Source organism: Trifolium pratense, linkage group LG2 (genome assembly GCF_020283565.1).
Source record: "Trifolium pratense cultivar HEN17-A07 linkage group LG2, ARS_RC_1.1, whole genome shotgun sequence".
Taxonomy (NCBI): Eukaryota; Viridiplantae; Streptophyta; class Magnoliopsida; order Fabales; family Fabaceae; genus Trifolium; species Trifolium pratense.
In genome coordinates, this window is record NC_060060.1 from 44,784,195 (window position 1) to 44,809,014 (window position 24,820).

Here is a 24,820-nt window from a genome sequence, read left to right on the forward strand (position 1 = left end):
AATAAGCAAAGCAAACAATAGGGCACCTCTCTCCCGGCAAGTAAACAGTTAGTATAGAGTTCGCTGCAAATAACTTGCCAAAGGAGAGTTGCCCTGTCGTTTCTTTAGCTTAATGTCATCATAGAATGGTAGTATAGAAAAAGTAATTCATGGTTAAGATGCATTTATGTGTTGGAGTGTAAGGTGAAGTATTCTTTTATTGCATTTCTCTATTCAATGACATAAAGCTTACAATTTTACAAGTTGTGAAAGATATGTTTAAGAATGTGTTTTGTTTAAGTTTTGACTTGTTCATGATAATGTGTTTCAGACTTAATTTCCTAACCATCATCTTGCAAAGCTGCAGGCGTCGGCGCTCTTCCTTCTCCTTCTAGATGTTATAGTTATTTTTGGTTACAAGGTTAATCAAAACAATTTTAAGCAAAGAAAGCTCCAACCGCGCTGTCACTCCTAAGATGATTTCGTAGGAGATGCATGAATCGTGAGGTCAGAATGACTAGTAGATGACATATAAAAACGCAAACCATACGCGTATACAAAAGCCCCGTCACTTTCCCCTTCATTATTTCAATTTCTAACAAACGTGAAACTTCCCCCAAAACTAATAAAACCACCAATCGTTGAAACTCTCATCAAATCCTCTTTTTAATTCAGATTTATCGTCGAAATAATCTTACTAGTGAAAGTTATACTCAACAAATTAACAAGTGTTTACACTACTAGAAAAGAAAATTTTAGCGTCGGGTGAGACTAAGAACTAAACAGTAGCGCTAGCAAAGGACTTTGTCCACCCAACTCTATATATTAGCGTCAAATATAATTTTTGGAAAATCAAATGAATATACTAGAATCGGACCTAGCCAATGCTAAAGTCAACTTTAGAGTCTTATTAACTTGTAGTTTAATTTTGACAAAAACTTAGCAAATAGAGGAAGTGTTGTGATGCATTGATTAAAATAATATCACAAATGAGTCTTGGGTTATATTACTTGTAGCAATTAGAGAAAGTGTTAAATCTTGTATATAGCTTCAAATAATTACATGTCTCTTGAGATTCAAATAATAGATGATTTAAAATGTCTGTCTATTCGGAGTAGGGGTGCTCGCGATGCGGTTTGGTTCAGTTTGGTTCGGCTAGTTTTTAAAAAGTCATTCAAACCAAATCAATACGATTGGGGTTGGTTCAGTTTGTACAGTTTATCGCGATATAAAAAATATGACGATATTACCAAGTTGTTACAAATAACATTAGAAAATTTTAATTTATTTTATTGTTTACATGATATAATATGCATATACATACATAAATTGTATATACATAAAAACTTATTTTTAATATCAACAATATATAGTTTTGGATCACGTTAAATGATATGTTTTGACAACCAATTATTTTATGGAATCAATTTGGTATGAGCTTGCTAAGTTGGACTAGGTACACTACAACATTTTAGGCCTACCGCAACGCCTAAATTTTGGGATGTAAAAAAACCGTTCTGGTAGAGCGCCAAAGGCAACACTTCTTGTAAACTGTTGCGGTAGTATATATATTTTCGTCAATTATATGCAACTGCGCTAAACCGATCTCGTAGATACCACCGAGAACGGTTTTCTCTCCGTCTTCTGTAGCAACCGTTAAAAACCGTTCTGTATTAGTTTATAATTTTTTTTCAACAATAATAATAATAATAATATGTAAATATAATATCATATATCATATATAACGTCAAAGACATATAGAAAATAAACACGCGTTCGTTCCCCAATTTCAGAAAACACGAAACGTGATTCAGTCCCAAAGTTCAGAAATCAAGCGTGATTCAACCGTTGCATGATTCAGAAAACGCGATTCATCTATTCTTCTTCTGCTTCTGCTCATAATCGATTCATTCCATTCCGTTCTGTTGCCTCTTCCAACGTAGAACCCTATCTTTTCGGTTCTGTTAATTCTTCTCACAAGCTCAAAAATCGATTTTCTCCATAAACCCATGAACCCTTATCCATTCAGTTGTTTACCTGAGAAAGATGAAAAAACATAATTCATTCAAAGAAAGCGACGAACCCTAGCCTCACTCTAAAAACGCGATTCATTCTCTACTTTTCAGATTTGATTTATATAATTGTATATGTTTTGATTTATTTATTTATTATATTCCTGATTATGTGAGAAAAAGCGATTTGATGAAATAGATGTTGGACAGTAGAGGAGTAGCTGAGTATCTTCCGGATGAGGAATTTGGAAAACCTTCTAGCCTTCCTACCCTGGTAATAACTTTGAAATTGTATTTTTCATATTCTTTTGTAATTTTAATCAATTTTCAGTTTTTATTACTGAGTACTTCTAAATGTATGGTGCTTCAATTTATTGTTCATTATTAAAGGTTAAGTGCAACTAGGCATTGGCATTGTTTCTTATCTCTGTTTGTTTACCTTTTTATTTTAAGTCTTTTAAGTATTTTATTTGGTTATCCCAATCTTAGTTTCCCTTATAGAACCAAGTTCACATTAGGCCTTGAGATTATCCCATGATTTTATTTGGTAATCACTTATATTTTATTATTTGTTATGTAACAAGTTCTTAAGATATTGAGCAAGCCTTATTTAGAAGTGCAGGTTATGGAGGAATTATGTTTGTGAGAATATATAATAGAGGAAAAAGAACCTTAAGTGCACTTAGGATTGGTTTTTTCTTCATCGGGATTGCTTCAAATGACATATCCATGTCCATAAGCTTAAGTAGGCAAAAGTCATTGGCTTTAAGAGCTCAATATATAAATAAGAAGCAACTGAGATTAGGCACTGCTCTCGCATTTATTCGCAAGCAAGATCATCACACTCTAATTGGAAGCTAAAAATGAAACTATTTGGGTAGCTTTATCATTCTGTAATATTTTGATTGTCATAATTTTTATTAATATTTGGTATGTTCTAAGATCTTGCTGTTTAGTTGAGGATTACAAAATAAGCTTGTGGTCTAGGCTACTATTGTAGATTTGTAGTAATTTTAGTTCAAATTTAAGGAAGAGAAGAGGCATTATGCTAAAAATTTAAGCAATTTGTCAGTATGTATGTAGTATTTGTAGATCTCTGTAAAACAATAACATTAGTATATATAGATCTATGTATGTAGAATTAATGTACATTTTTCAATTGTACATGTTAACTTTTATACGAGGACACTGCAAATAATTGCTTCCCTGTTTTATTCTTGTAGTCAATTCTCTGAAAAAAAATTATTGTTTTAACTTCATCTCTTGATATAGTTGTTTAGTACCAAAGGAAAAGAAAAAGCAAGAGAGAGAAGATGATGGTATGGTTAATTAATTTGGTTAATGTAATATATTATTTTTCTACCTGATCACAGCCTCTTCATGCATATTATAAGTTCTATATTATTAGAATTCATTTCACACACTATTAATGAATAAACAATTTTTTTTAGTGAAACTTAATGGTACATGGTTGTAATTTTTCTGCACATGCCTACATATTTACAAATGAAAATAGCCAATTATTTATACCATATTTTCTGTGTCTCTACCCTACTATATGACAGATTCAGATGAGCCGAAAGGAAAGGAAAAGCGGCAGAAGGGAGGATTAGGAAAAGGTTTTCATGCTCCACTTCAGTTATCCGATGCCCTTGCGAAGTTCCTTGGAGAAAGCGCAACATCTGATGTCATTAAAAGAAAGTGGGATTATATAAAAGGAAACAACCTTCAGGTTTGTTATTTGTCCTCCAGCCATATATATGGCTTAATTAAAGCCTTGATTGTTTTTGTACATTAGTGGTAATTTCCATGCTTAAAGCTTGAAAAATCATATGGTTGACTTTATATTCAAAATTTATTCATTTTGATTGTTTACTGCAGTTCCCAGTGTTATTTCTTTATGTACACTATTCAACATAATCACATTTGACTCTAAATATATTATTTTGGTGAAAAATTTAGTTGACTTTAGTGTTCTTCACTTATCAATTTTGAATTTAACTCCATAATCTTATGGTGCTAGGTTAGCCATATGTTGGGGCTGCTGGAATCATTGTTCCAATCATAGTGTACGCAAACTTGATTATGTCCGTGCAAGACATACCAAGACAGTTTAGGAATTTATTGGAGTATTGGGAAGATGAAAAAAATCAAGTAAGCTATAGTTACTATTGCTTACATACTTGTTGTCACAAATTTGGAATGTTACAAAAACAAAAAATTGTTTCACTGAATATAGGAAGTAAGTCATCAAAATGCCCAAAATATAGCTCAACTAAAATATAGACATCGTACGGGGAATAAAACCTTTGCTGTTATAAGAGAAAAAATGGTATTCTTTTTTAAATTCTTCTAAATGAACGTTAAATATTCTGCCACTTCATTAATATTTTCTCTTACTCTTGTTTTACTCGGTTTAGCGTGTAAGTAGTGAAGATAAAGAGCCTCCAACTCAAGCTCAAGTTTTCATTGCTACTCGACAAAGTAGGAAAGGAAAGGAGTTGGATAAAGAAACAAACAGTGCAATTGTAAGTAAATGTTGTGTGTTTTGTTATTGTGCAAGTACTTAAGTTAACTACATAGTTATAGCTAGGGTGCAACTAAGTAATTAAATATAAACAACAATACTTAACAGATCATATGACCTAGTTTAGTAAGAAGAAAAAGTTGACTTAACTTTACACACACACACATGCGATCGAGTACAATGCTTTTAGTTATAAATATTTGCAAAATTCCTTAGCTTGAAGTGATAATGTTAATTGATATACAATTAAACACTAGTTCAAAAAATCTTTTAAACTGTTATCTTCAAAATTAGAAAGCAATACAATGTTTTGGAATCTTTGTCTCTCGATATTGTTATTTGAAATGTTGTATGTAATGAAAAGCACCAAAGCTATGCTCATTTTGCTATACTTGCTTAGCCTTTTATGATTGCATTTTGAACCATAAACAGTCCTAACTACTACTATATTATGTATGCTAGATAAAGCTTCAAGACATGATTGAAAATAATGGGCAGCCTTCTTCAGAAGCCTTTCAAAGTATTGTTGGCAAAGAAAAACCTGGGAGAATGCGTTGCCACGGAAGAACCACAACCCTCACGCTCTTGAAAAGAAATGAAGAAATTAAAAAACTTAAAAGAGAGCATGCTGATGAGGTTGCCCAAGTTAGGACAGTGGTCTGATTAGTTTGATTGTGAATGATTGACAATATTAGGACATTACGTTGATCGATGTTATTATTTTGATATATATGAATGATAATCATTTTAGTTTAATTTGTATGTCTTTTATTATTGGATTATATTGAAATTATTGTTCTTTAAATTGAAAATATTACTTCATTAAAATAAAATGTTAGTTTTTGCAACGTGCGAAAGCGTTCTTGTAGCTAAGAAACCGTTGTGGTGTTAGAAAAACAAGAACACTTTTTGATTTGGCAACGGCGAGAAAGCGTTGCTGTATCCAAACAACCAGAACGGTTATCGATTTGGCAACGTAGAGAAAGTGTTGCTGTATCAGAAAAACAAGAACGGTTTTTGATTTGGACACGGCAACAAAGCGTTGCTGTATCAAAACAATCCAAAACGGTTTTACGATGAACAACGGTTGAAAACCGTTGTGGTAGATGAAAGAAAACCGTTCTCTATATTAGACCATTGGCAACGGTTTTAGTTGAGAACAGAGAGAAACCGTTGTGGTTGGGAACTTTAAAAACCGTTCTGTTAGGGACTCTAAGAAAACGGTTGCCTTGAAGGGGTTGCCGTTGGGGAAAAAAACCGTTTTGAAAGGCTAAGAGAACCCCTCAGTGTAGAACGTAGGAAAACCGTTCTCATAGCCTATGGCAACGGTTTTTTAACATTACAGAACACTTTTTTGGCGTTCTTGTAGAATGAAAATGTTGTAGTGGTAATATGTTGATTGCTACCAGTTAATAGAGTTAAGTTTGTACCCAAAAACAAAAAAGTTTTTTTTGAAGAGAGAAAAAAAGAAGTTAAGTATTGCGGTTTGGTTCGGTTTTATAAAATGACAACGCAAACCAAACCACGCGGTTTAGTAGAAAAATCATATGTGCGGTTTAAACTAAATGCGATTTTTTGCGGTTTCGATTTGAATTGATTCAATTTGCAATTTTACTTTTGTATTGGTTCGGATACGATCACCCCTAATTCAGACTCATCAACAACTCACTACATTGCGTGAATTGTACATTGGAGATTACAAGGAGCTTGATTTGTGTAATGATGAAGATGGTTGTTATAGCATGCAATGGAAAGAACTTAAAAACATAATACATTGGACACCATATAAATTCTTTCGTTATCAAAATCACACCTCATAACAAAGGAAAGTAAATACTCCCTCCGTCCCAAAATATAAGCAAAAATGAGTCAACAAAAGTTAATGTATCTGGACTAAAATTTACACCAAATACATCAACTTTTGTTGACTAGTTTTTACTTATATTTTGGGACGGAGAGAGTATATTTCAAGAAGCATAAAGGGTAGCTTGGTTAATAAATCTTGATCACAATCAAAGCCTTCTTTCGATTTTTTTATCCAGTACCCCCACTTTTTTCCTTTATTTTTGTAATACCCCCGTTCTTAAAATAATTATCGTAATATTCTTGATCTGGACAAAAACTGCGCTGCGCTGGTGCCTGAAAATGGCAGAACTGAGCATCACGCCATGTAGAGCAGGATGGCGGAAATCTCAGTCACGACATGTGCAGGAGATGCCGTAAACCAGACTCACGCCATTGACCACCTCGTTTTTAGTGGCTGCGTCCAGTCCTCAAACAGACAGCAGGTTTGCTTTTTTCTTTTTTTTTTGAGGTTTTCTGGCCATTTTTTTTATTTGTTTTTAATTAGAAAAACTTAATATAATTAATAACACAAGAAAATATTATGATACAAAAAAATTAAAATATTATATAAATTGTGAAATTGTACTTCACAATCACCCTTCAATTTGTACCAAAATTGTTTTATCGTAGCTTCGTGGGAGTCACTTGTGATGTCGGTATATGAATCTAAATAGGCTATATGCTCGATTTCACATATTTTTGTTACAAATTTGACAATATTGTCATTTTAAAATGTAAATTATATATCGATTAACAAAATATTTTCTATCAAAATAACCACGAAAAATAATTGTACCAATTAAAAAAAAATAGATAGAAAAGGGTTGAAGTTTTTTTTATTTAATTTCATAAGATGTGAATAGGAACAAGATACAACCGTCTTTTTCTTAAATTTCAAGAGTAGTCTATCATAGTTGACACTGACACCAGTTCTGAAGACATATTATGGGTGGATGTAGGGGGTAAAAACATGGAATTTGAACGGTCTGTTTCTGACAATCACTATCTGTTTTACAAGGTACAGGTTTATCCCCAATCCATGAATCTAATCCCATGGAGATATCTGCAAAGAAAAAAAAAAGACAAAAGATAAGAAAATGTTTATATGCAAAATTGTAGTAGACATGAAGGAAATTTTTTTGAAATGAACAACAAAAAGTGGTGTACTGAAAATTAAATAAATGTTTACTCTTTTTTGGCCTATATATACCTGTTGCAATGATGAGAAAAAACAACAAGAATGCCAATTTGTGGAGAGAATTCCTTGATTTCTCCATCTTAAGAAATGACTGATTATGAAAAAAAATGTAGTATATGGTCTTTAGACACATGTTTATATAGGCCACTAATACTCCCCGATACTCTCACCGATTCTTAATATAAAAAAAAAAATTACTTTTTAGATACATTGCAATATTGATGTATCTAGATTATATTATTGTCTAGATACATTAATATTTCAATGTATCTAAAAACTAAAATGTGATCATCTTATATTAAGGATCGGAGGGAGTATTTATTTTTCTATCTTTTTAAAAAGTTTGTTTTTGGTACAATATCTTTTTAAAACGTTATTAGTACTATTTATCTTTTTAATTTATATTTCTTCATGTTGACCATTAATTTTTTTTCATGTTGACCATTAATTATTTTTTGGTTTTTTCTAATTAACCCTCACATAAGTAGAGGGTATGTGTCTTATGCTGATGTGACACCAATGAAATTTATTCACATGTATTTAAGTCAAAAATAAGTAATTTTTTACCACAAAGTAATTTTGACTACTTTTATTTTCATTTAATTATATTTTAGATATTATATTCTATGAATTTACATTTTGGTCCTAATTGCTTTTAATTTGTTTGTTTCTTCTTCAAATTGTTTTACGGTCTCAAACAACTTTCTTCTTGCGTCAATAAAAACTTTCTTCTTATCGTCAAAAAACTTTCTTCTTCTTCTTCTTAAGGCTTTCAATCTCCGCCGCAGCCTCCACCACCGTCATGTTAGCATTCTATGGCTCGTAAAAAAAAAAAATTCTTCTTATCGTCAAAGAACTCAAAGACCTGAAGAGTTGCGTCACTAAAATCAAGTGTTGCGACACCATCAGGTAGTAAGGGGTAAGATAGAATTGAAGATTGATGAATGATAAGTTTTGTGTAATTACATGGTAGAAATGAAGAATTTAGCTCAATTGAAACCAAGTCAAGAGTTTGAAAAAAACCAAAAAGCACAACGGGGGTAAATCGCCCAATGATTTGCACTAAATCGTCCAATGATTTGTAGCTCAAAGCAGACAGGAAGTCTATTCCAAAATAGAAATATTATAGTGGGTAAATAGTGTAGTGGTATAGTGTGGTATATCATTTGATATACCATGTGAAAATTAAAAATGATTTAATGCCTCAATAGCCACAATACATGCTGCTACCTAATGCTCGATCGTAATCGCAATATAAAACTCATGAATAAGATTGTTAAATTTTATTTATAAACTAGTAATAGACCCATGTTATCGCACGGGTCGTAATGTTACGCCGATATTTTTTTTAAGTTACACTTTACTAATTAAAATTAAGAAAATAAAATATTGCATTAAGACAGTCATTTGAAAAAAAAAGCAGAAGACTTTCATTAATATTTAATGATTTATTTAGTATATATAATAGCAATTTTGAGATTTTTATAATGCCAAAGCATTTTTTTTAGCAATGTATATATTTAGTACTTATAAATAATATCGTAATTGAATCAATATCGTATTTTGTCCCGCTTATGATTTAATTAGTATATATGCTAATTATTTTGAATTTTTTATCAATTATAATTTGTCCCGTATCTGATAGCATATTTTATCCAGTTTTTGATTTTTTTTGGTACAACAAAGTTTGATTTATTTAGTACGGACATTATAATTATTTTTTCCCGTATTTGAATCAATATCGTATTTTGTCCTGCGTATGATTTATTTAGTATATATGATAATTATTTTGAATTTTTTTATCAGTTATAATTTATCCCGTATCAAATACTATATTTTATCCAATGTTTAATTTATTTAGCACATTATAATTAATTTTTTCCCGTATTTGAATCAATATAATATTTTATCCCGTGAATAATTTATTTAGTATATATCATAATTATTGTATGAGATGAGGGAAGTCTTGATCTTTGAAGTCCATTGGGTTGTTAAATTTACATAGTATTTTCATACTACACCTTCACAAATCAATGTGACAGCTTTTTGAGTAAAAAAAAAATCAATGTGATAGCTAAGACTAAGACCATGATTTGTTCAATTTAATTAATTTGTTAGTACTAAATCTGAGAGAGAAAAGAAAGAGAAGAAGTGGATGAAATTTGATATGTGAGTATATAATGAAATTTAAATGAGTGAAAAGAGGGAAAATGTTATGAATTCAAAATTTGACTTGTGGATAATGAGACAAAAGTTGCTTTTTCACTTTCCTTTGTTCTCTTGTTTTTTCTCTTGTTGGCTTAGATGGCTTGTTTAGAATAATCACTTTTCTAGTCGCAATGAAACAATTGGCTCATGTGGCTTAGTTAGTTTACCAAATGGTGGTTTCAAAAATCATTTTTCCACTCACAAAGTTCCAAATTGGCGCATGTGGCTTGGTTGGTTTCCCAAATGGTGTGTACTTTCGGTTTAGTTAGCAAATTTTTGGACACCAATTGTCCTCACTTTGGAGACATAGCATCATTTAAGTAAGTGCAATTGAGAGTTTTTCAGAACAATCAATTTTCTTATATAAATTAGATGATTTAAATTAATGACACTTATTAACTTAATTTTATTGAAAATATGTTGATATAACCCCAAATTTATATATTTTAATTATGTAAGTTATATACTATTATCATTATAGTGGCTTTAACCCCTTACGATAAAACTCACCCTCAAACTCGATTGGCTGTCCAGTGGACTAGATATTAATGTTTAAAAAAAAAATTATATATTATTATTATTATTATATTTTAATTAAATGTTATTATTTTATTTTTTTTACCCAAAAATAACGATATTCATTCATTCAAATTTCTAGAGATTGCATAAATCGAAATCATTAAAAATTTAATTTCGCTAATGATGATGAATCTGCCAGCTCAATTAAATGTTATATTATTATTATTATTTTACTAAAATAAAATATTCATTCATATTGATAGATGCATTAGATACAAACACAAATTCAATGCCGCTAACAACGTAAAGGATGAATCTGCGAACAAACTCACAGCATCCAAGTTAATAGCATAAAACGACATGCTTAAGCCTACAAATAATGTGACAAAATAAAAGTAACCGAAATACCCATGTCTTCGGATCTTCCTTGTCATTGATTGATTCAGTAGTTGATCAAAGTTAATTCTGTCAATCTGAACCAAATGAACGCAGCAAAAAATTGGAAAGCAAACAAGCACCGCACGAAGACGGAGATCAAATATTTGTAAATTAATAAAAGGTCAAAGAAAGAAAGAAGAAAAAGTAGCAAAGAGCTAGAGGCGGTCAAGGATCAAAAGTGGCAACTAACACCACCGTTTTTGTCTTGCTTGATACTAAAGGAATTCAATTGAGTTTACGAGAGGGGAGATAGAGAACCGAGAGGTATCGATACAGAGATGTAGAGAATGGAAGCGAGAAAGCAAAGGAAGATAAAGAAGGTACGAATGCACGTCAACTATTCGAGAAATTAACATCGTGTTGTTATTTGATTATTTTTTTTTCTTCTCACTTGTGTAGGCTATCATGGAAATGAGTAGATAAAGACACTCTTTGTTGGAATTAAAAAGTAGTTAAGCGTACTAGTATATATATTTTTTATCATGGTGTTATATATGGTTTTTTGTTATTCGTCAATATATATTATCCTTGTTTTCAATGTTTTAATTTATGGATTTGAAATGATACAGGGATATATTTTTTTAATCTAGTGCTAGGATAATCATCTGTTAATATTAAACTCTAGAGATAGATTTAGGCTAAACATTCGCTAAAAGGGTGGATAGGTACAACATATTTGTCTTCGTTCTCTGGACATAGAAACATATGATGAGCAATATGTGATAATATTGATTAATAGCTAGAATCTATATAACTGATTAGCAAAATACATATGAACGAGTTGATGAAGTCTAATCGCAATCTGTTATTTTAGTCATCTTTTATCATCATTATATTTTCGCTATTTTTCACAAACAAATACCTTTAAATCACTTGACTTAAACTCATATTAATTGTTGAAAGACATTGATATCACACTAACTCTTGTGGATACGATTCTAAAGCTACTTACTTTTGGTACTACATCACAAATCTACCTTGCCAACGAATCTTGTGATAGTGTAATGAAAATTGTAAACTCATGAAAATATGGGATTTGGATCCGCTCCAACTAATTTTATAAGGAATAGCCACTATGAAGGGTTGCAGAATATATAAGAAGAAGAAGAAGAAGAAGAAGAAGAAGAAGAAGAAGAAGAAGAAGAAGAAGAAGAAGAAGAAGAAGAAGAAGAAGAAGAAGAAGAAGAAGAAGAAGAAAGAACGTAAGTTGAATAGAATACGATGATGAAAAAGAAAAATAAGGACAAAGTTGTAATTACATTATTAATGTGTTTCATTCCATTGCATACACCTCAAATTGGATAGATGGAATAAAAATTTGGAAGAATAGAAGGTATGTGATGGAATCCATTCCATCCTACTCCAATTTGTTCCATCCATATTTTTTTATAAAACCAAACAATGGAATATTGCTCTATATTCCACTCCATTCCATTTTATTTCACCAATTTCCATCAATTTAAACATAGCCTAAGCGTCTGTTTGGTTCGAGGTAGATGGAGGGGAGGTGAGAGAATATTTTTAATTGAATGTGTTTAGTTCAATTTGTATGAGGGGAGGGGAGCAAAATCTGACTTGAAATCGACCTTAAACCTGGCTTGAAATCGATCATTAACCCTAAAATCGGTCAAAAAAACCTAAAATCGACATTAAACCCTAAAATTGGCTGAAAACACTAAAACGATTAAAAACCCTAAAATTGATCTTAACTCCGCCATGAACCCTAAAATCGGCAGAGAAACTTTAAATCATCTCGACACCCTACAATCGATTTTAGGGTTCAAGTCGGGTTTATGGTTAATTTTAGGATTTGGGTCGGATTTAGGATTGATTTTAGAATTTTCGATGGATTTTAGAGTACAGATCAGGATTTGGGTTGATTTTAGGTTTTTCTTCCAATTTTTGTTTTAATTAGGATTAGGATTAGGACTACGTTAGGGTTCAACTTAGGGCCCGATTGGTTCGAGGTAGATGGAGGGAAGGGGAGGGGGTAATTTTGACAAAAAAAAATAAAAAATCTTTTTATTAAATCATTTTTTCAAAAAAAAAAATGTTTTTTATTCTTAAAAAAAAATTTAAAACAAAAACAAAAATTCTCAATTATTAGAGAGATTTGATTGGTCAAAAAAACGTTTTAAATTGGCAAAAGATATATTTTAAATTCATAGAACATTTTAAATTGTGAGGGAACATTTTTAAAAAAATTGTTTTAAATATTGTTTCTTTTTTTCAAGAATAAAAAACAGTTTTTTTTTTGAAAAAATAATTTAATAAAAAAAAAATTTGTCAAGATTACCCCCTCACCTCCATCTACCTTAAATCAATCGAGCCCTTAGTCGTTTAACTTCCTTCATGAAGTTGGTACGACCGATCTTTATTTTTCACCTATTTTTGTTACAAATTTGACAATATTTTAAAATGTATATACATATCGATTAACAAAATATTTTCTATCAAAAGAACGGCGAAAAATAATTGTACCAATTAAGACAAAAAAAAAATAGATAGAAAAGGGTTGAAGTTTTTTTAATTAACTTTCATAAGATGTGAATTTCTACTGATACAACTAATATATCTTTTATTCATAGTATATATTAATTTCAAAAGAGTAGTCTATGTCTATTACTCGATTGTAATGGAAGGTGGCTGACACTCACACAATTTCTCAATACATTTGGCTGGATGTCCGGGGTATGGACAAAAAACATCAAAACAATCAATATCGAAAGTACAACGTTTTTCATTATCCTTAATTCTCCATGATTCTGATCCCATACAGATATCTGCAAAAGAAAAAAAGAAAAAGCAACATAAAACATAGAAAATGTTTATATGCGTAGTAGATACGAAGGAAAAATTTTTGAAATGAAAAACAACAAAAAGTGGTGTATACAAAATTCAATAAATAGTTAATCTTTGGAATCATATATACCTGTTGCAATGATGAGAAAAAACAACAACAATGCTAATTTGTGGAGAGAATTCCTTGATTTCTCCATCTTAAGAAATCACTGATTAAAAAATAGATGTTGATCTGGTGATCAGAATAGATTGATGGCCGGTCCGTTGAGCAAGCGTCCACACCGAAGGGGGGGTTTGTACCTGCAGGTGCTCCGATGCCTAAGTCAGCAAAGTGAACAGAGAGATACAAAAGAAGAGAGAGAAAGAAAGTGTAGAATCGTTTTTGAATACCTGGCTCTCCTGTATAGGAGAGCTTATATAGTGCCCCCAGCGCTGGGCCAAAGGTTGGTCTATTGGGCCTGGATAACCGGCCCAATAGGTCCAACTGCCAGGATAGCCCCTGTATCGTAGGGGAAGGCAGTTATTTGCCTCTATCCTGGTTTGGAGTCGTTCCGCTATTGGCGGGTAATGGATGACTCCGTGACAGCTGTGGCTGGATGAAGGAGCACGTGCTAAACGTGCTGCTTAGCTGTTAAGCCACGGTTGAATGAATCAGCATGCATGGTTAGGCGAGCACGTGTTTAACGTGCTGCCTACCCATTATGTCGAGCACGGCACGTCATTGGTTGACGTGTCGGGGAAGTCTCCCCTTATTGGGCTGTGCCCCAAATGTCGGGCAGAAGGGATTGGGCCAGCTCTTGGCCCAGTCCAGAACAGGAGCCCCCCAAGTCGTTGCTCCTAGCTATAGGAGTAATGACTTAAGGTCCATGCCCGTGTGTCGAGGAGTTGTTTTCCCCGTCACTCCTAGGAGGAGTTCATAATTCATTGAGTATAATTGTTGCTCGTTTGCGCGAGGAGCGCATTTGTATGTTGCTCGTAAATTCCTCCTTGGCACGACGAGGAGAATTATCCAAGGATGAAGCTTCCTTTTGCTCGTGACGCGTGCCAGGATGTTCGTGGAGGAAGTTATGGGGAAGGAATTTTTCCTTTGAAATTTATTGGCCTTTTGTTTCCTCGACTATTTGTCGAGGAGGTATTGTGTATGTGCATCTAGTTGATGCTGCCTGTTTTTGCGGGCATGTTTATTTATGAAGATTGCTTCAATTGCCCGTAATTTTCGCCTGATCGCGGAGTCGAGGAGATAATTACGTTGGTGATAACGATGAGCCCCTCGAGAGACGCGTGGTCTGTTCGATGGGATGTGAAAAGACAGACGTTTCGTCTGATCTTGACACGTGTGTGCGCTAGTGGAGAGAGTAATGATGACATTGGGAACACGCGTTCATTGCTTCGGTTTACGAGGAGGTTTATGGGCCGTTGGATTAGCGCGCCCTTTGATTTTCTGTGAGATTCAATCAGAGCCATTTGATGGCTTTTAATCAGAACCGTTAGATTTTGATCAACGGTTGTAACGCCATGAGGCGCGTTATTCTGCGAAGCAGGGTGTACCAACTGTTGAGTCTATAAATGTGAGAAGAGGAGAAATTTTTCACTTTTCTTCTCCTTCTCCATTGTTCGTTGCTGTTGTTTCCGGTTTCTTCAAGTTTTTCAAGTTCTTGTGCTTATTAGGACGCAAATTCCTTCTCTTCTAAAGGCTTTCTCATCTTCGAACTACAGAGGTAATGTAGCACTTCATTTCATTGCCTTTGCCTTTAGATCTGCTTGAGTTTTTGTTTTCTAGATTCTTACCCGTTTATGGGTTTTGAGTGTTGGGTTTTTTTACCAACCCTTTTCCTTTGTGGTTTTGGTGTGGTTTGGTGTTCCAACCAGCGCCAAACTTTGGTAGTTTTTGTAGCCTTAATAGTGTTGAAAATCATTGCCAAATGCCATTTGTTGTTTTAGTGCTTTTGGCTTGAAACTCTGGGTTCTGCGAAGAACACCATGAGTGTTGTTTTGAGCAATGTTTCATTTCTGGAAAAATGATGGATATGTATGAGGATTGTTGAATTTCTGGAGAAATAGCGAAGAACATTGGTGAATGTTCATCAGTTTCTGGGAATCTGATGAGTTTTGTGTCGGGGAGGAAAGTGTTGTTTCTTCTCCCCGTTACGACTATTACTTTGTTGGAGAGAATTGGATCGCTATTTCTCCCCGTTAATGGTAGCAACAAAATAGGTTAGTTAAACCTTGTGTCGGGGAGTATTTCCCCGTTTTTGTCTTGGCGAAGTTTGTATGAATGTCGGGGACATTCTCCCCGCCTTTTCTTTGAGAAAATGAGTTTGCTGAAAATCTGTGTCGGGGAGCTTCTCCCCGTTATTTCGCTGAGAAATTTCTGTAGGTAAATGAGTTTGTAGAACTCTTTGTCGGGGAGCCTCTCCCCGTTTTTGGGGACCTTCTCCCCGCTATTTCGATGGGAAATTTGGTAGATACGTGAGTTTGTAGAAACTCTGTGTCGGGGAGCTTCTCCCCGTTTTTAACTTGAAGTTTTTATGCAAAACTGAAATTGCTTTCAAGTGTCGAGCCATGTTTTGTGTCGGGGACCTTCTCCCCGTTTTTAGGCTTTGTTAAGTGGTTTTCCCCGGTTTCTCTGTTTTGTTTGCCATTTTGATAAGGGCTTTTGGTCGGGGACAGCGTCCTCGTCCTAATTTACGCCCTTTCACTTGACTTGCGGTGAAAGGGTGGATTTGATTACTGTCGAATTCACTTTATTTTCGCTGCTTTTCAGGTACTCAAAATGTCCGACGTGGAGGAAGTAACGGGGAGCCAAGCCACGTCGAAACACAAGCTGGTCGACACTATTACTGACCCAGAGCTGGCTTGGGTTGCGCCCGAGCCCCGGGGGATTGCTTCGACGATTACCGCGCAGGATCCGCGGCTTTTTACCATCGTCGAGGAGGCTGGTTCGGAGAACTGGGAGGTTCGCACGCCTGCTGAGGGGGAGCGGGTTTGCTCGTCGTACACGGGATGCAGCTTCACCATGTACGAGATGGCGTTCAAGGAGTTGGGGTTTCGGCTGCCCTTCAACGATCTCGAAGCCGGAATTTTTGGCCGGCTAAGAGTGGCTCCTTCCCAGCTTCACCCGAATTCATTGGCATTCATCCGGGCATACCAGATCCTATGTCGGTATCTGGAGGTAGAGGCTACCGTTGCCTTATTTTTCTATATCTTTCAAATCCAACGTCAGAAAGTCGGGGATCGGCAGGGTTGGATCTCCTTGAAGCATCAGTCGAGCAAGATATTTAGGATGTTCGTCGAGTCTGCTCGGGGCTTCAAGGAGAGGTATTATGTGGTGAGGCCGTTGACGGAGTTTGCCGAAGATTCCCTCCACATGGAGAAGCCTGTATTCAACGAGGACGGGACTCCTCAGTTAGACGAGGAAGGGGGACAGGTAACGGAGTGGGTTCTCCGGTTTCCATTATCATGGTCGTCGGAGCATTTTAATTTGCGGACCGACGAGTATCTAACTGCTGCCGAGGATCTTACCCCGGCCGAAATGGCGGGCTTTCAAAAGCTCCAAACATATGTGGACGGTTTTAAGCCTTGCAAGGTCATGACCAGCTTAGGGGAGGTCGCTTTGGACAAGCGTGGTAAACCGAGGATCGAGCCTCGTTTTGTTAATACCAAGCTATTGTTGTCGTGCAAGACTGTTTTGGCCGAGGACACTCTGCTGGGTATCTGTTTTTCTGCATGCCCGTCTTTTACTTGTAATAAATTTCAGTATTTTATGTTTGATTTCTCCCCGTGATTCTGACCACGTTTTTAACTTTGCAGGTAGGATGGCAGATCTTGCTAGTGAGCTTGTCAGGATAGCTGCTGAACAGAAAGGAGAGAAGGCTAGGAAAAAGGCGAGGAGGGCCAAGCCAACCATTTTGATGGGCGATCAGGGTGCCTCGGGGAGCGTCTCCCAATCTTCCCCGGTAGGCAGTTCAGCTGGGACTCCGGGTGGTCGTTCGAAGAGGCAGCGGGAGGAGCAGATGACGCCCATCGTCGACTTGTCGGAGGGGGACGGTGGCTTTGTCCTCCCCGCGTGTTTGAGCAACCGGTGCTTTTTTGACAAAAATCCCCTCCAGGTGCCTGCATCGGAGAAGAATTATATACTGGGCGCTTCTGCATCTGCCCGACAGAAGCAGCTCAACGAGGATGTTGCTGCTGTCATCCGTCTGGCGGAGACAGCCTTGGTGCTAAATGAAGGGGGACCAACTCACGAGGCGGAGAGGTTGGCTGCTCGGAATGCCAAGCTGGAAGGGAAGATTGTGCAGATGGAAGGGGAGTTGATTGATCTCCGTGGCAAGCAGGAGAACTATGGAAATTTGCTGGAGGATGTTCGGTTGAGCCGGGATGAGCTGAAAGAGACAAAGAAAAAGCTCGAGGATGTGGAGACCCGGGGTGCCGAGGAGAAGAAACAGATGGAAGAGGTGATAGCTGACCTACAGTCCAAGCTGGCTCCTGTTGCCGATGAGGGTGCTGAGATTTCCAAGATGGTCAGTCGGGCCGACCTGGTCAAGGAGATTAAGAGGCAGCGTGGCCTGATGTTGGCGAGCATGGTTCATGGGTGGAAAAATGCTATCGCCCAACTCAGGGTTGTGAATGCCGAGCGTGGCTTGACCACTGAAGGTATTCATAAGCTCAAACGGGTTGAGAACGGGCAGATCATCATCCCCGACGAGTACAGGGAAATGGAGCTCGAGGAGGAGAAGCTGGATGAGGAAGCGGTTGATGATGAGGACGAGGAGGATGAGGAAGTCGAAGAGGAGGTTGTCGGGGAGGAGAGGGCACCAGAGGGCAACCCAGAGGGTCATGATGAAAGCTCCTGATCTCCCCGGTTTTTTATTTGGGCCTGCGCGCCAATGACTTGTAATTTATTTGCTTTTCTGACAATTTATTTTTTGGGGGCCTGCGTGCCCGGTTTTTGTAACATTTGACAAATGGGTTTTTATGCCCGGTAATTTATAACAATGATGCCCGTTTTATTCATCCTGCTCGTCCATTTTGTGCTCCTCGTTTGTATGTTTAAATTATTGCTCTTTGTTTTTGCTAAGTTATGCCTGTTCGTGATGTGCATGTCTTTATGCTTGCTCGTTTTTAACTTAACAAATTTTTGGTTTTGGTATTCGTATATTTGCTCGACATTGTTGTATGCCTGCTCGACAAAACCTTTATTATATTTGCAAGTTTTTTGTTGCGAGCGCGTTTCGTCGAGGAGGTCGTCCTCGGATTTAACTTAGAAAGTTTAGGGAACTAACTAAGCGCCTAGAGTTGTTTTCTGAGGCTAATACGGAGGCCGACACGTTGTTGTGCCCGTCCCCGCGGCTTGAACTTCCCATCGCGAGCTGGGTGTTAAGCCTTGGCACGAAAGACGAGGAGCTTGTCTAAAAGGTCATCCTTGTCGGGGAGATGCTATGCCCTTCCTGAGCCAAAGTATCTCCTTTTCAATAATTGGATCGAGCACGTGTGCCCGCGTGCTCTCCGTTGTCTTGCTGTCGGGCTCGTTGCTTGAGGATCCGAGCAGCCTCTTTTGAGGGTATGTTTTTTAGTTCGGCAATAACTTAGCTGTAATATTGTTTTAGTTTTTGGGCGTTCCAAGGTCGAGGAAGTTTCTTTCCTCGAAGATCCTCGAGATAATACGCGCCATTTTCTGTTTTGTCAATGACGCGATACGGTCCTTCCCAGTTGGCCGCCAATTTACCATCCTGGGAGTCCTTAGCATTTCGTCTTAAGACGAGGCTGCCCACTTCAAATTCTCTTTTGATGACTTTGACGTCATGTCGGGCAGCTATTTTTTGTTTAAGGGTGGCTTCCCGAAGGGATGCCCCCGTGCGGATCTCTTCGACGAGATCAAGCTCTTCACGGAGAGCTTCGTCGTTCATTTCTTCTTCGAGTGGTTGCTCGGTTCGGCGAGATGGCTCGCCCACCTCCACGGGGATGACTGCTTCTGTTCCATATACCATTCTAAATGGAGTCTCCCCGGTTGTGGAGTGTGGTGTTGTGCGATAGGCCCAAAGGACGCTTTCGAGCTCCTCGACCCATTTCTTTTTGTTCTGGTCCAATCTTCGACGTAGGCCGCGCAGGATTACTCTGTTGGCGGCCTCGGCTTGCCCGTTAGTTTGGGGATGTTCCACGGAAGTGAAATGTTGCTTAGTCCCCAGGGCAGCGAGGAAGTCCTGGAAACCTTTGTCCGTGAATTGTGTCCCGTTGTCCGTGACGACGGCCTGTGGTATCCCAAATCGGCAGAGTACGTCGCGTTTAAAGAAACGGAGTATCCTGAACGACGTTATGTCGGAGAGGGGTTCAGCCTCTACCCACTTGGTGAAATAGTCCACGGCGACTATCAGAAATTTATTTTGGTGGAGTCCCTTTGTGAAGGGGCCAAGTATGTCCATGCCCCACCAAGCGAAGGGCCATGGTGACGACAAAGATTTGAGTTCGTGGGGAGGAGCTAGGTGCATGTCCCCATGTCGTTGACATTTGTCGCATTTCTTCACATGGTCCTTTGCGTCTTGCTGCATGGTGGGCCAGTAGTATCCTGCTCGAAGAGCTTTCCTGGCCAGCGATCTTCCTCCCAGATGCTGGGCGTTGATTCCCTCGTGTACCTCGCGCAAGATATAGTCGACCGTTTCTTCGTCGACACATTTAAGGAGTGGGATTGAGAATCCTCTTCTATATAACTTTCCGTCGAGGATGACATAAGCGCATGCTCGACGTCTAATTATTGCTGCCTCTTTCTGATCGTCAGGGAGGGTTCCATTCGCGAGGAAATTGTATACGGGGGTCATCCAGCAGTTTTGGTCGCCAATGACATTTATGTCGAGGACGTTGCTCGCCTTCTCGATGCTTGGTCGGGGGAGTACTTCCTGAATGACGGATTTGTTTCCGCCTTTCTTTTTTGTGCTCGCCAGTTTGGACAGGATATCTGCCCGTTTGTTGTGCTCGCGTGGAACGTGTTGCACCTCCACGGATTCGAACTTAGTGATTTTTTCCTTCACTAATGCTAGATATTCAGAGAGATTATCATTTTTGGCTTGATATTCTCCCAATACTTGTGAGGCAACAAGTTGTGAATCTGTGAAAATTTTTACTTCTTTTGCCTCCATGTCCTCGGCCAACCGTAGCCCTGCTAGGAAGGCTTCGTATTCTGCTTGGTTATTTGATGTCGGGAAGGATAGTGCTAGGGAAACTTCGATGATGATCCCATTTTCGTTTTCCAGGATAATTCCTGCTCCTGCTCCCGTGGAGCTTGACGCTCCATCGACGAATATTGTCCATTTGTCTGCCTCGCTTGTCGAGGAGGCTGGACTTGTCATTTCAGCCACAAAGTCTGCTAGGACTTGTGATTTTAGCGCTTTCCTGCTTTCGTAACGAATGTCGAATTCGGAAAGCTCGAGGGACCATTTGAGCATCCTGCCCGCCATGTCTGGTCGACCAAGCAATGATTTGATGGGTTGGTCGGTTCGTACTATGATTGTGTGTGCTAGGAAGTAGTGACGTAGTCTTCTTGCTGCGTTGATCAAGGCGAGGGCCACCTTTTCGATTTGTGTATATCTGAGTTCAGGCCCCTGTAGAGCCTTGCTCGTGAAGTACACTGGTTTTTGTCCTTCCGTTGTTTCGCGGACAAGGGCTGCGCTGACGGCCTCGGAAGCGACGGAGAGGTAGATGTATAACACCTCCTCGACGTCCGGGCGCGAGAGGACTGGGGGTTCGGACAGGGCCTTCTTAAGATGTTGGAGGGCCTGCTCGCATTCGTCCGTCCATTCGAACACAGCTTCTTTCCTTAGTAATTTGAAAAGCGGTAATGCGTGTTGAGCAGATTTTGCTACGAAGCGAGACAATGAGGTCAGCATTCCGTTCAGGGTTTGTATGGATTTTTTGTTGCTCGGAGTTGGGAGCTCCGTAAAGGCACGACATTTGTCGGGGTTGGCTTCGATTCCTCGTTCTGTTAGGTAGAATCCGAGGAACTTTCCTGCTCGTACCCCGAAGGTGCACTTTTCTGGGTTGAATCGCATGTTGTGTTTTCTGGCCTGCTCGAAGACCTTACGTAGGTGGGCGGTATGGTCGATTTCCTCGTGGGATTTTATGATCATGTCGTCCATGTAGACTTCGAGCATGTCGCCTATTTCTGCCCGGAATACTTTATTCATCATCCGCTGGTATGTAGCACCAGCGTTTTTTAGACCGAAGGGCATTACGTTGTAGTAATAGTTGCCCGACTCGGTCATGAAAGCTGTTTTTCCCCTGTCGGCCACAGCCATTGGGATTTGGTTGTATCCTGAATATGCATCCATAAAAGACAATAATTTAAAGCCAGAAGAATTATCGACTAATTTATCAATGCAAGGTAAAGGATAGGAATCTTTAGGGCAAGCCCTATTGAGATCGGTATAGTCAACACACATGCGCCATTTCCCATTAGATTTTTTAACTAGTACAACGTTTGACAACCAGGTAGTGTATCTGGCTTCAGAAATAAAATTTGCCTCTAGGAGGTCTTTTACAGCTTTTTCAGCAGCCTCCGCTTTTTCGGGAGACTGCCTACGCCTACGTTGCACTACGGCACTAGCAAGTGGGTCGACAGTAAGTTGATGACAAGCGATATTTGGATCCAGCCCGGGCATGTCGGCAGCGTGCCACGCGAACAAATCAGCATTTTCTCTAAGGCAGGCTTTCAGCTGCTTCCTCGCCAACTCGGGGAGCCCTGTCCCAATCTTGACTCCTTTTTCTGGATCCTCGCCAAACTGGACTATCTCAAAGTCTCCATCTGGAATGGGGCGATAATGCTCTTTGCTCGCCTCGTTGTCCTCCTTCTCCTCCTTCCTCAGCTTTTTCTCCTCCTTATGCTCTTTCTTGGAGGTGCGGCTGTCAAGATCAACAGAGCTCACACTTGGACCGGGCAGACTTGGTGGTGCTTCCGGGGATGGTTTTGGTGGTGTTTCCGAGGAAGGCTTTGGCTTCTTTGCTTCAGGAGCTTTGCCAATGAAGTTGTTGCCTTTGGATGCTGCGTCAAAGCACCTCCTCGCGGCTTCGATGTCCCCGTGCAAAGTAGCAACCTGCCCCTTATGAGTGTAATATTTCATCTTCAGGTGGGCGGTGGAGGGGACAGCCATCAGGTCTGCTATGGCCGTCCTGCCGATGATGCACTGGTAGAGGCAGGGGCAGTCCACGACCAAGAATTTCACCCTGATCGACTTAGCAGTCTCTTCGGAGCCAAAGGTGACGATCAGGTCGACATAACCCCAAGGCCTAGTAGTTGCTCCATTGAATCCTGTGAGGTCTGAGCCCATGTATGGGGTGAGGTGTGTCTCGTCCAGCTGTAAGGTCCTGAACAAACTGGCGTACATGATGTCGCAAGAGCTCCCCGGATCGATGAGGACCCGACGAACGTCCATGTTGGCCATGTCTGCCCGGACGAGGAGGGGAATTTGGAAATTGGCTGTCCCACCGGGCAGCTCTTCTCGATAGAAGGCTAAAGGCATTGATCGCCCCTTCGCCTTGTCCAGCGTTGCGTTCATATTCGAGGACGTGTTGATGAGATCCTCGAATTTTCTTTTTATTGATCCGACGGTGTGCTTGTCCATGTGACCGCCGGATATGACGAGTGAGTCTGTGAAGTAGTCCCCCGTGCTAAGCGTAGGACTAGTTTGGGTGTCCCCAAAACAGCTGGGGATATCAAAGTCTTCTGGCCGGGAGACGCTCATGGCAATCTGCTTGGTGCCACTCTGCCCGGCTGGTGGGGGAACTACCTCCTCGACGGCGCGAGTCTCCGCGGCCTCTGGTCGAGGGTCATTGTTTCTCTTCACGAACTCTCGTAACTGTCCGTTTCTTATTAATATTTCGATAGCATCCTTCAGCTGGATGCAATCGTCGGTCCTGTGACCGTAACTCTTGTGGTATCTGCAATACCTATTCTTGTCTTGGCCGGGCTTCAGGGGAGTCGGCTTAGGCTGTTTTACATTCGCTCTGTTAAACTCAGAGATGTGAACTTCAGCAAATATTTCTCCCCGTGACTTGACGAGGGGGGTGTATGTGGCGAATGTGCTTGGAGGGCCACGAGATTCACGCCTGTCGCCCCTCCTTCTGTCTCTGCCCCTTTCGCCACCCCGATCGCCGCCTCTATCGTGTCCCCTGTCGCCACCCCTGTCATCGTTCCTATGGGAGGACTCGCGGGCAGGGTGGCTGCTTCCAGGTCGGGCAAGGCGGGCGACATCAGCTGCCTGGACTTCCTCGTAATCAATGTACTTTTGAGCTTTTAGGAGGAGGTCGTCCCAGGTGGGTGGCTTTTCTATGCCCACAGCTTTGGCAAAATCGCTGCCCGGGCGAAGGCCCCTCTGCAGCAAGTATTTTTTCATGTCGTCGGTCGTCTCGACCTGCACGGCCTCTTTATTGAACCTCTCGACGAAATTGCGGAGAGTTTCTTCCTCGGCTTGGTATATGGCCTCCAAGGCGTGCACAGTCTTTGGATGCTTGCGGGAAGCAGTGAAGTGTCTGGAAAACTGTTCAGTAAGATCCCTCCATGAATGGATGGATTGAGGGGGCAGGCTTTGGTACCATGCCATTGCTCCCTTCCTCAGCGTGGTTGGGAACAGTCTGCACCTAATAGCACCGCTTATGTTCCTGAAATCCAGGTTCGCGTTGACATTGGCTATGTGATCGTCGGGGTCGGTCAAGCCATCGTACGCGGGGAGCGTAGGAGGTCTCTCGAAGCCCTTTGGAACACGCTTCCTTAGAATGTCTGCGGACAAGGGGCATCGGGGATCGCCCTCGTCACTCCCGTTGGGAGAATGGTCCTCGGAAGACCGGGGAGAATCACCGGGCATCGGTGTTGGACTACGAGACTTGTAGCCGCGGGGACGATAGCTGCTCGACACGCCCTGTTTGGACATCAGTGCCAACCCTTGAGGTGAATGGCGGCGAGGGGCTTCGTGCTTCCCTTTCTTGCCCGGGGAGGATCTACCCTCGCGATGAGGAGGAGTGCGGTCCTTCTTCCGAGGAGTAACTTCTACCCTCTCTAGGTCGGGGCGTCGATGTTTGACGGCCGCCGGGCGGGGAGGGGAAGGATCAGCTTGGCGTCTCCGCGGGGGAGAGTTGGTCTTTCTAGGTGGCCGGCTTTTCTCCAGCGCGGCAATCCTTTCGCTCTGCTCGTCCAGTCGACGATTTTGAGCCTGCATGGCCTCCGTTGTTTGTTTGAGGGCAGCGATCAAGGCTGCGATCTCAGAGTTGGCCAAGACGGCGGGCTGTTCGGCGTTGTTTGCCGGAGCTTCT

General features: G+C 39.6%; 1 protein-coding gene across 2 annotated transcripts; it reads left to right on the top strand.

The window, feature by feature from the left end:
• The first annotated feature begins 1,748 nt into the window (after positions 1–1,748).
• On the top strand, positions 1,749–5,287 carry LOC123908752. Of its 2 annotated transcripts, XM_045959472.1 has the most exons (7): positions 1,749–2,265; positions 3,264–3,310; positions 3,557–3,723; positions 4,020–4,145; positions 4,231–4,323; positions 4,412–4,519; positions 4,981–5,286. In XM_045959472.1, exons 1-7 carry the CDS (start codon positions 2,228–2,230, stop codon positions 5,179–5,181), a joined length of 780 nt encoding a protein of 259 aa, XP_045815428.1. In that variant the 5' UTR covers positions 1,749–2,227; the 3' UTR covers positions 5,182–5,286. The 2 variants fall into 2 exon arrangements, with proteins under 2 accessions (XP_045815428.1, XP_045815429.1); XM_045959473.1 differs by lacking the exon at positions 4,231–4,323 and having other exon boundaries at positions 4,981–5,287.
• Positions 5,288–24,820: the final 19,533 nt, after the last annotated feature.